Below are 13,271 nucleotides of genomic sequence, written 5' to 3' on the forward strand. Positions count from 1 at the left end.
CAAAAAGTTGTGTTGTGTCCAAACCCGATGCATATTCAGCCGTACAATCTGTATGGCTGAATTCTCATCGCACAGACATCGCATGTGATTTGCAGAGCAGTGCGCTCCGAATCAGATGCAATGTCTGTCATCGCACATATGTGAACCGGCGCTAAGTAGACTGTTTACTACAGGCAGTGGTTACATTAACCACTTAAGGGCTGCCCCCCACTGATTTACTGCAGCAGGCTGGCCCTCCTGCGCAAACCGTCGTAGCTCTACGTCGGTCTCACGCTTGCCTCCGGGGCCAGTGGCTCTTATTGCCGCTGGGCACACGAGATTGTTCCCCGCTGAGAGAAGGATGGGCAGCTGTTGTAAACACAGCTGTCCGTTCTTCTCCCTGGAATGATCACAGAGCGCCGGTGATCCTTCTTTATAGGATCACAGGTCTCTATGATCATTTCAACAGCCCAACCCCCATACAATTAGAATCACTCCCCTAGGCTTACATTTAACCCCTTGATCACCCACTGTGTTAACCCCTTCCCTGCCAGTGTCATTATTGCAGTAACAGTGCGTATTTTTAGCACTGATTACTGTAGTAATGTCACTGGTCCCCCCAAAAATGTCAGTTAGGGGTCCGATCTGTCCGCCGCAATGTCGCAGTCCCTGCTAAAAATCGCAGATCGCCGCCATTACTAGTAAAAAAAAAAGACAAAAATCTTTCCCGTAGTTCAGGGGTGTCAAACTCCCATTTCATCGTGGGCCACATCAGCATTATGGTTGCCGTCAAAGGGCCGGTTATATCTGTAGGATTAGATGTCCAGAGCACCCCATGTCCTGGGGGAGGGCAAAGAGAAGCCTTTCTACAGCTGCACAGAGGAGTGCAGGATCTGGCAAAGGAGTTCATTCCTCTCTGCTGTAGACTACAGAGACAAGGTGGGGGCAGAGACAAGTGGGGTGCCGCAGCTGCAGGAGAGGTGCGAGGACCACATGAAATGACCTGGGGGACCGCATTCGGCCCGCGGGCCTTGTGTTTGACACCTGTGCCGTAGTTAGTAGATGCCATAACTTTTGCGCAAACCAATCAAAATAAGCTTATTGCGATTTTTTTTTTTTTTTTTTAACAAAAATATGTAGCAGAAAACAAATTGGCCTAAAATGTTAAAAAATTTTGATTTTAAATTTTTTTGGGGGGGAATGTTCTAAAACAGAATGTGAAAAAATAGTTTTTTTTTTTTTTTTTCAGAATTGTCGCTATTTTTTTGTTTATAGCACAAAATAAAAATCGCAGAGGTGATCAAATACCACCAAAAGAAAGCCCTGTTTGTGGGGGGGGGGAAACTCTATTTTCTTTAGGTACAGCATCGCAAGACCGTGCAATTGTCCGTTAAAGTAACGTAGTGCCGAATTGCAAAATATGGCCTGGTCATTAAGGGGGCTAATCCTTCCGGTCCAGAAGTGGTTAATAAAATCATGCAGGAAAAATACTAAATATGCAACTGAAATGATGGAGGACACAGCTAAATCATGTGTGAGGAATTTGTAGAACATTTCCAGAAGGAAGCATTATTCAAAATCAGAAACTGTGGTTGAGGAAATGGCAAAAAGGGTTTCTATTGCTAACAGATGAGGAAGGGTTATTGCTGTGGACAGTGGAACGGTGTGCACATGAAGGAGAGGTCATGGTGTAAAAGGTTTGGATAAAGAGTACTGAGGAAAGGGCAGGCCTGCAATGTGATCCTTCTCTGTGTTTACAATGGTGGAGAGGAAGTCAATGCATGCTGAATGTGAGGGAGGGAGGGGGTGTCTGTGTGAGAGCAGACTGGAGAGGAGGGGTTGTATTAGATGAGCATGGCTGACTCTGGGAAAGGAGGGGTTGTATTAGATGAGCATGGCTGACACAGACTGTGTGTATGGCTGTGTGCACTCAACCACTGCTCCTACTCTCAATATTCAGGAGTTGTGGGAGGACATGCCCAGTGAGGTCTGGGAGAATTTATACCTTCCAACAACAACTCTTACATCTGTAACCACCGGAAACCACACTGTCGCCTATTATTTCTTGCCAATACTTTAGACAGAAAACACCATCTTTAATTCTGGCAAACAGTCGGCTATAGGGCAGGTTCACGTCTGCCATCTTGTTTTCAAAGTGAGGCTACGATCAACTTCCTTTCAGTGTAATCCTGACTCAATGTACAGTCTCTCTCTTTGTATTGTGTACAGACACTTTAGTTTTGGGTCACATTTGCACACCTGGGTGCCGCAAAGTCTATACATGGAGTCCGAGTGCGAAAATGAGATCTGCGACCAAGCGCCAGCAGAAAGCGACACGGTCCTGTCTAGCAATGATCCTAAGAGCAGCTGTCATCTGATACAGGTAACAGTGCTACAATGAACTGACTGTACACATGTCATCTTGCTACACCTCCACAGACACTGACTGTATACATCATCTGATACAGGTAACAGTGCTACACCGCCGCAGACACTGACTGTATACATCATCTGATACAGGTAACAGTGCTACACCTCCACAGACACTGACTGTATACATCATCTGATACAGGTAACAGTGCTACACCGCCACAGACACTGACTGTATACATCATCTGATACAGGTAACAGTGCTACACCTCCACAGACACTGACTGTATACATCATCTGATACAGGTAACAGTTCTACACCTCCGCAGACACTGACTGTATACATCATCTGATACAGGTAACAGTGCTACACCTCCGCAGACACTGACTGTATACATCATCTGATACAGGTAACAGTGCTACACCTCCGCAGACACTGACTGTATACATCATCTGATACAGGTAACAGTGCTACACCTCCACAGACACTGACTGTATACATCATCTGATACAGGTAACAGTGCTACACCTCCACAGACACTGACTGTATACATCATCTGATACAGGTAACAGTGCTACACCTCCACAGACACTGACTGTATACATCATCTGATACAGGTAACAGTGCTACACCGCCACAGACACTGACTGTATACATCATCTGATACAGGTAACAGTGCTACACCTCCACAGACACTGACTGTATACATCATCTGATACAGGTAACAGTGCTACACCTCCACAGACACTGACTGTATACATCATCTGATACAGGTAACAGTGCTACACCTCCACAGACACTGACTGTATACATTATCTGATACAGGTAACAGTGCTACACAGACACTGATTGTATACATCATCTGACACAGGTAACAGTGCTACACAGACACTGATTGTATACATCATCTGATACAGGTAACAGTGCTACACCTCCACAGACACTGACTGTACACATGTCATCTGATACAGGTAACAGTGCTACAATGAACTGACTGTACACATGTCATCTTGCTACACCTCCACAGACACTGACTGTATACATCATTTGATACAGGTAACAGTGCTACACCTCCACAGACACTGACTGTATACATCATCTGATACAGGTAACAGTGCTACACCGCCACAGACACTGACTGTATACATCATCTGATACAGGTAACAGTGCTACACCTCCACAGACACTGACTGTATACATCATCTGATACAGGTAACAGTGCTACACCTCCACAGACACTGACTGTATACATTATCTGATACAGGTAACAGTGCTACACAGACACTGATTGTATACATCATCTGACACAGGTAACAGTGCTACACCTCCGCAGACACTGACTGTATACATCATCTGATACAGGTAACAGTGCTACACCTCCACAGACACTGACTGTACACATGTCATCTGATACAGGTAACAGTGCTACAATGAACTGACTGTACACATGTCATCTTGCTACACCTCCACAGACACTGACTGTATACATCATCTGATACAGGTAACAGTGCTACACCTCCACAGACACTGACTGTATACATCATCTGATACAGGTAACAGTGCTACACCGCCACAGACACTGACTGTATACATCATCTGATACAGGTAACAGTGCTACACCTCCACAGACACTGACTGTATACATCATCTGATACAGGTAACAGTGCTACACCACCACGGACACTGACTGTATACATCATCTGATACAGGTAACAGTGCTACAATTATACTGACTGTATACATCATCTGATACAAGTAACAATGCTACACCTCCACTGACATTGAATGTTCACATGTCATCGGTTACAGGTAATGGTGCTACACCTTCAGTGACTTTGACTGTTCACATGTCATCTGTTCAATAGCAATGCTACAGCTCCACTGACACTATCTATCTAACAGTGCTACCCATCCACCGACACTGACTATATGCATGTCATCTGATTCAAGTAACAGTGCTACCCATCCACCGACACTGACTATGCATGTCATCTGATTCCAGTAACAGTGCTACCCATCCACCGACACTGACTATGCATGTCATCTGATTCCAGTAACAGTGCTACCCATCCACTGACACTGACTATATGCATGTCATCTGATTCAAGTAACAGTGCTACCCATCCACCGACACTGACTATGCATGTCATCTGATTCCAGTAACAGTGCTACCCATCCACCAACACTGACTATATGCATGTCATCTGATTCAAGTAACAGTGCTACCCATCCACCGACACTGACTATGCATGTCATCTGATTCCAGTAACAGTGCTACCCATCCACCAACACTGACTATGCATGTCATCTGATTCCAGTAACAGTGCTACCCATCCACCAACACTGACTATGCATGTCATCTGATTCAAGTAACAGTGCTACCCATCCACCAACACTGACTACATGCCTGTCATCTGATTCCAGTAACAGTGCTACCCATCCACCAACACTGACTATGCATGTCATCTGATTCCAGTAACAGTGCTACCCATCCACCGACACTGACTATGCATGTCATCTGATTCAAGTAACGCCCTTTCACATGAAGCAGAGCAGATCTTCTATTGATTGGAGTTGAGTGGGACAAATGTCTGTGCCTGCTCAGTTGTGGCTCAGTCATCTGAGCCCCTGATGATGTCCCATAGGAAGAAACATGCATAGGGTAGAAAATGGAGCTTACTGTTGAGACATGCTGCTGTCCAGTCAGGCAACAGTGGCTTGTAAGTGCTTTTAGCTATTTGATTTGGTTGCTGTTTGTATATACTTTTTAATAAAGCTTTTTAGCTAGCTTTTTCAGGCTATCTTTGAACCGCTCCACCAGCCGTTTTATTACATATTTTTCTTTTTTTTTTATTAGACCTGGATACCAGTCCAAAGGGCTCCATGGACCTTCCAATCAGGTCTGCCAGAAAAACTGACTAGTGGACCTGAGCGGAATGCCTGTGTGAAATAGGCCTAACAGTGCTGCCCATCCACCAACACTGGCTATACACACAATCTGTTTCTAGTAACAGTGGGGGCCATCCACTGGAAACTGACTGATACAGATAACAAGGCTACAACTCCACTGACACTGACTGTCCACGTGTCATGTGATACAGGTAACAGTGCTGTCCATCCTCACTGACTGTCCACATGTCATATAATATAGGTAACAGTGCTGCCCATCCACCAACACTGGCTATACACACAATCTGTTTCTAGTAACAGTGGGGGCCATCCACTGGAAACTGACTGATACAGATAACAAGGCTACAACTCCACTGACACTGACTGTAGACATGTCATATGATACAGGTAACAGTGCTGTCCATCCTCACTGACTGTACGCATGTCACTTCACACACTGAACTTCCATTAAAGTGATTGTAAAGCTACTTTTTGTTTTTTTGTTTTTTTTAATTAACAAACTTGTCATACTTACCCTCTCTATGCAATGGTTTTGCACAGAGCAGCCCTGATCTTCTTTTTCTGGGGTCCCTTGTCAGCACTCCTGGCACCTCCTCTTTGGCCAGTACCCCCAAAGAAAAGGCGCTTTCTATGGGGACACTCATGTAGGCTTGCTCATGAACCACCCTGTCTCTGTCTATAGACACAGACAGTGAGGCTCAGCTCCGCCCCTTGCTTCCTCATCACAGTGAGGAGGGAGAGAGACGCTGCTCTTGTGCACAGCGCTGGATCAAGATCGGGCTCAGGCAAGTATGGGGGGGGGGGGGGGGACTAATGCATTCAGGTAAAAAACCTTAAGGCTTCAGAACCACTTTACAGTAATGCTGAAAGGCCAGGCATCCATTGTAAGAGGGAAGCATGAAGTGCTCTAGAATTTCCTGGTAGAGGGCTGCGCTGATTTTGGACTTGATAAAACACAGTGGACCAACACCAGCAGATGACACGGATCCCCAAATCATCACTGCCTGGGGAAACTTCACACTGGACTTCATGCAACTTGGATTCTGTGCTTCTCCACTCTTCCTCCAGACTCTGGGATCTTCATTTCCAAATGAAATGCAAAATTGTCCACAGTCATTGATGATTTGAGGAGCCATGTCATTTGCTGGTGTTGGTCCACTTTGTTTTATGAAGTCCAAAGTCAGCGCAGCCCTCTACCAGGAAATTCTAGAGCACTTCATGCTTCCCTCTGCTGACCAGCATTATGGAGATGCTGATTTCATTTTCCAGCAGGACTTGGCACCTGCCCACACTGCCAAAAGTACCAATACCTGGTTTAATGATCATGGTATCACTGTGCTTGATTGGCCAGCAAACTTGCCTGACCTAAACCCTGTAGAGAATCTGTGGGGTATTGTCAAGAGGAAGATGAGACACCAGGCCCAACAATGCAGATGAGCTGAAAGCCACTAAGAAACCTGGGCTTCCATAACACCTCAGCAGTGCCACAGGCTGATCCCCTCCATGCCATGCCACATTGATGCAGTAATTCATACAAAAAGAGCCCCGACCAAGTATTGAGTGCAAACTATACTGTATATGGACATACTATTTAGTAAGCCAAGATTTCTGTATTAAAAACCCTTTTTTTTAATTGATCTTATGTAATATTCAAAATTTCTGAGATACCGAATTTTGAGTTTTCACTAGCTGTAAGCCATAATCATCAACATTAAAAGGAAAAAATATTTGAAATGTATCACTCTATATATCTTACAGCTTACCCGCTCTTGGATGTGGTGATTACTTTCATTAGATTTCTTTCGGCTTTTTTCTCTTTACTTTAACCTGGTCAGTAACACGCTTTCTGTCTTATGCCCTGTACACACGTTCCGATAATCGTACGATAAAGCTTGCCTTCGACCTGATCGCACAATAATCTGATCGTTCGTACACAGCTTTCAACAGCCGATCATGACAGTTCATCCAACAAAATCCGAAGGGACAAACAGGAAAACTTCTGTTGTACGACAGCCTCGCGAACGACAATCGTTTCATCAGTACACTATGCGTCTGCTAAAAATCGATCGACAAAGACCGCGCATGATCAAACACTAGAATAGCATGGAAAAAGCCTGGCTGCCATTGTTTTTTGTTTTGCACCATCTGATACGTAGCAACCAGGAAGCTTTTCCCAAATCGTATGACAAAAATCATACGGTTTGTACGCATTGTTGAATTCGATGTTAGTTTCATGCAACAAAATGCGAACGATAAGTCGTCCGATTATCTGAACGTGTGTACGGGGCTTTAAACTGGCCATATGCATAGATTTTTTTTCCTCTGTTCAGTCTGCAGGCTGAATAGAAAACATCTAACAGATTCCTCTATCTTTGCTATTTGACAAATTAACAAATTTCCCCCTGCGGCTATTGTAGTTTTACAGCAGTACCCACCCGCTGTCAAAATACTGAACAGCAGCTGCATCTGATTGGATACAGGCACTGTTCAGCCAATAATTTGCTGCCCGGCTCCTTCAATTTTTTTATTCAAAGGATATTAGGCAGGAGGCGGCCAAGAGGACCACACACTGGGCAAATTTCTGCCAGTTCCTCAGGAACCAGACAAAATTAACCACTTTACGACCGCCCGCTGCAGTTATACTGCGGCAGGCAGCCGCTCCTGCATAAACTGCCGTAGGTATACGTCGGTCTGGCACAGGCAGCTAGGGGCGAGCGTGCGTCGCCGGCGGCGCACTCCCTCCCCTGCTTGTTAGCGGGGAAGCCGATGCATGGGGCAGGCGGCTCCGAATGCTGCCTGACACCCGCGATCGTTCCCCGCTGAGAGAGAAGAACGGCCAGCTGTTTCCTATAAGTAGACGCGATAACTTTTGCGCAAACCAATCAAAATACGCTTATAGCGATTTTCTTTGTTTTTTTTTTACCAAAAATATGTAGCAGAAAATAAATTGGCCTAAAATGTTAAAAAATTTATTTTTATTTATTTATTTTCTGTTGGGAATGTTGTATAGCAGAATTTGAAAAATATTGTTTTTTTTTTTCAGAATTGTCGCACTTTTTTGTGTATAGCGCAAAAAATAAAAATCACACAGGTGATCAAATACCACCAAAAGAAAGCTCTATTTATGGGGAAAAAAAGGACATCCATTTTATTTAGGTACAGCATCGCACGACCGTGCAATTGTCCTATAATTGTGGTGCATATATAATAATATCACAAACACGATATACTACAACGCACTAGCAGCGCTAAATACATAAAAGGGTAAAAGTGCAGTCCACTGGGATAAAGTCCATGTGCTCATATGATCATGCAATGTGCCCAGGATGTATCCAAATCCAAAATCGTGAGTATGTTGTTAAATACACCGGACCCTCCACCGCACCAGTGTGCTCCCCCAAATCAGAAACACTCACCAGAAATCTGGTCAAAAAAACGCCTGTAACATCAGCCTATCACAGCCTAAGAAACGATCTCCACAGGAATTAACCAGGACCGCCAGCACTTGAACCGTCTCAATCGGATCAGTTCTTGTGGTAAACCCACAGGAGGTTCCAATCAAGCAGGGGTGGTACATGTGGAAATAATAACTCACACAGGGCAATATTGCATGGCTAAAACACCGCTTTATTATCCAAAGATATACCCCCAGTAGCTAATGCACTTACAAAGTAACAAAACAAAGCAAGCTTGTCATAAAAGGATGAGGCATAACCTGCGTACAGAGGCCGGTCCCCGTTGTAGCAACTCGCCGCTGGTACCAAGCGATAGCGAGCCTCGGGTTCAGCATCGGACGCCGGTCCTGCCTCGTGACCGCGTGACCACGCACTGACGCGTTTTGTTAGCAAGTAACTTCAACAGAGGGCGTGGTCACGCGTGTACGGTCACCGCTATTTGACTGTACCGAAGGGGCGGTTGCACCAATCAGCCGGATGACGCAGGCTCCTCCAGCCCGTCGTCACTTCCGCCCACACAGGAAGTCATATCATACAACGCTGGCTTCCGCCCTTACAGAGCGTCACTGCCATCTCCGATCAAGGCTGTCCAATCTACACAACACCCCTAGAGACGAACGGAACAAGCACTCGTCAGGTCATGAGCAAATCATATAGCCCATATATACGTTTATAAACATATACAGTACAATAGCGACTTATTGCAAATATAATTATAATAAATACAATAAAAAATGTGATTACTATTCAGTAAACCTAACGATAATCACTCTTTTTAAAAACATATACAATGTTAAAAATGGATAAAATATCCTAAGACAATTCATAAAAAGAATCATTACAAATTTAAAATTAAACCATATTAGACTGCAAAAAACAGGAAAAGATAAAAGGTAAAAGACTAAATCCTAAAGTTCAAAAAGATCACACACAAAAGGGGAAACACGATGTTAATAATCACTTATGAAACAGTTGATATCTAAATCAACGTTTAGCCCTTTGGGGTGCAGAGAGTTGGTCAAAAATATCCAATGCGTTTCACGCTTGGATAACTCTCTTACTCTGTTTGAGCCCCTCCAGACAGGTTTGACATTTTCAATACCCCAAAATTTTAACTCACTAGGATCTTGATTGTGATACTTTTTGAAATGCAGAGAGACATTATGGTCCTTATAACCATTTTGAATATTCGCAATATGTTCTGAAATACGTATTGCGATGGTTCTTTTCGTTCTACCGATGTAAATTAAGCCACAAGGGCATTCTAGGCCGTATACCACATGTGTGGTGTGGCAAGTGATGAGATCCTTGATATCAAAGGTCTCACCATTCGCGGAAGAACTGAAAGAAGAGAACCCCCGCAAGTGGGTCTGCACCTTTCTACATGTCTTGCAGCGACGACAGGCATAAAAACCCGTCCTGTCATCCCAAAACATGGAAGGTTTGGTAGGGGGGTCAAGGACCTTACACACCAGTTGGTCTCCAAAGGTGCGTGCTTTTTTGTATATAAAGGTGGATGTAGGTGGAATGATACTACCCAAGATCCTATCCACACTCAATATACCCCAATGTTTCCTAATAATGTCTTCCACTTCTCTATATTGGGAGTTATATTGCGTAAGGAAACTCCACTCCTGCTTATTATCAGTTGGTCTCACAGTATCTGCAAGACATTCCTGCTGAGAAATGCCCAGAACTTCAGTGATGGTACTATCAAGCTTCCGTCCATCATAACCCTTCTCCAGGAAACGATGTCGGAGAACCTGAGCCTGTGTCAGAAAGTCCGTATCCAAGGAGCAGTTCCTCCTCACACGTACGAACTGCCCCTTGGGGATATTCTGTAACCAACGGGAGTGGTGACCACTATAAATGGGTAAATACCCATTCCGGTCTGTAGGTTTAAAGTACACACGAGTCTCCAGTGTTTGATTTCTTATCATCACCTCTACATCCAAAAAATGGATGGACTCACGACTCCAATTAAACTCTAGTTTAACACCATTATTATTGGAGTTAAGCGAGTCAGCAAAGTCTCGCAACGTACTTTCCGGACCTTCCCATATGAAGAATAGGTCGTCAATGTACCTTCTGTAGATCTTCAGCTCGTTCTTAGCTAGAGCATAGATAAACCGGTCCTCCCATTCCCCCATAAAGAGATTGGCGAGGCTGGGAGCGAATTTGGCTCCCATCGCCACGCCCCTTTTCTGGTTATAGAAGGTTCCATTAAACCAGAAATAGTTATGCGCTAAGCAAAACTCAAGTGCGCATTTTAAAAATCTCTTTTGGGGGTCCGGGAGGTCGGTGCGACTACAGAAGGCCCAATTCAGAGCTAATAATGCGTCCTCGTGCTGGATTATAGTATACAACGAGGACACATCCGCTGTTACTAGAAATACTTCTTTATCTGGGGATATCTGGACGTCCTTCAAGGCAAGGAGGAAGTCTTTGGTGTCCTTGAGGTACGACCTCAGACTCACCACACTGGTCTGTAGAAAGAAGTCCAGGTACTCACCCAGTCTAGCGGTCACTGAATTGATCCCATTGACGATAGGTCTAGCTGGGGGATTTTGTGCATCCTTATGTATTTTAGGAAGAGTATATATCGTTGGTACTCTATTAAAACTCGGCATAAGGTATCTCTGCTCTTTATCAGACAGAACCCGATGATAGTAGCCAAAGTGTATGAGATCTTTCAAGATCCTTCTATATTCAAGGGTTGGATCCCCTCTCAACTCCTCATAGGTTTCTGTGTCTGAAAGCATGTTACTGAGTTGGTTCAGATAGAAATCTTTCCTTAAGATCACTACCCCTTCCCCTTTGTCAGCTGGTCTAATTATGATATTTTTCCTCTCCTCCAAAGCCTCCAAACCCTGTTGGATGTGTCTAGGGTTCACCCCTTTTCTGGGCTGCAGGGCTCTCACATCCTGCAGTACCAGATTTTTAAACACATCAACACAATGGTTGGAGGACTGTGGAGGATTAAAAAGGGAGCGGTTTTTAAGACCACTATCCACCCCCACAATAGTAGCCACACTATTAGACCGGCTATTATTGGTGACCCGGTTAGGGTTAAGAAAATGTCTCTTTAAATTGATCTTCCTAACATACTTGTGCACATCTACGTACACATCAAATTTATTGAGGGGTCTATGCTTAGCACACTTTAAACCAGCATTTAAAATGTTAGTCTCTTTTTGTGTGAGAGAAATGCCTGCCAAGTTATACACACCCGTTAATCCACCAGCCTTCTTTTTTTGTTGGTACTTCCTCCCTGCTCGACATCCTCGCTTGCGTGTTCTGCTCGAAGAGGATATTGGGAGGATGGACCGGCCCTCGGTGGATAACTCGGGGGACCCCATTCCATGGGTCTCCCCCTCCAGGGTCTGCCCCCCCCCGTCTCCCTCCCCTGCCCCGACCGCCCCTCCATAAAAAAGGGCGGGGTGGGGGTACAGGCGTGGATGGCGCATTAGCGTCACCCAATGAATCATACCTGTTAAAGGTTGGGAGGGGTTTAGGGGAGTTAAGACCACCACTATAAGTAAATCCATCCTGCCCACCATTCCTAAAAGGAACGTGTTGCCATTGGTCATGGTTAGATGGATAATTATTACCATTGGATTTAGTCTTTCCTTTTTTCTTTCCCTTTTTAATGGGCATCTGTGGTGCCGAATTGGCATAGTAACTCGCACCCATACCACTAGAAGTGGATGGGAGCGGAGTACTAGGAACAGACTCCATGGACTGTGCAATGGACTGTCCAGACAAATTTTGCCAAACATATACATTGCCAGTCCTGAAGTCCTGTGTGTCCCTCTTATATTTCTTAATTTTCTTTTTATGTGTGTCCTTATCTATTTTATCTAATTTCTTCTTTACATCCGTATTGAACTTAGTAACCTGAGCTAGATCTTTATCTGGCTCTAGGATTAGCTGTAATTCGGCAATCCTCTTTTCAAGCAGAGCCATTTTGCGTTTTTTCCTTTTCAATACTAATTGTTGTAACTCAGTACCTGCTTTGTTGAAAAAATCTAACCATTCCTTAGTTGACACCTCATCATTGAGGGCATCCTGGGGACTGCAATTGTCCTGTTATAGTAACGCAGTCCTGAATCGCAAAATATGGCCTGTCATTAAGGGCGCAAATCCTTCCGGTCGAGAAGTGGTTAAAGCTGCGTAGAGCCAGCTTTAAAGTGGAGTTCCGGCCTCGGGGGTCAATTTGAGCTAAAAATACCCCTGGGACAGTCAGGGCTAGTACATTCCATAATGGATAGCCTTTGAACTGTCCCGGGTCGCACTTACCTGTAAGAAGAAATACTTACCTTGAAAATTTCTTCAGCGCTGCCATATCAGGTGTAGGCAGCTGAAGCCGCAGCGTCCCTCTTCGTGTCCTCTTCCGTGACGTCGGAGTCCCACAATGCACTGCACCGGCCCCGCTCGTCACTTCCGGTGCAGGCGCGGCATTCCTGCACAACTTCTGGGCATGCCCAGAAGCTGTTTAGCAGTGAATGCTGCGCCTGCACCGGAAGTGACGAGCGGGGCCGGTGCAGGCGCATTGA

General features: G+C 44.8%; 1 protein-coding gene across 1 annotated transcript in view; it reads left to right on the forward strand.

The window, feature by feature from the left end:
• Positions 1-2,133: 2,133 nt before the first annotated feature.
• The window catches only part of LOC309567862 (uncharacterized protein), a 32,009-nt gene continuing 20,871 nt past the window's right edge, over positions 2,134-13,271 (forward strand). Inside the window, exon 1 of the mRNA XM_082273366.1 lies at positions 2,134-2,362. Coding sequence (XP_082129492.1) covers positions 2,177-2,362 — 186 coding nt within the window. The 5' untranslated portion in view covers positions 2,134-2,176. The remainder of the gene's footprint in view (positions 2,363-13,271) is intronic.

Source organism: Pelophylax lessonae, assembly GCF_965119305.1.
Source record: "Pelophylax lessonae genome assembly, chromosome: 12".
Taxonomy (NCBI): Eukaryota; Metazoa; Chordata; class Amphibia; order Anura; family Ranidae; genus Pelophylax; species Pelophylax lessonae.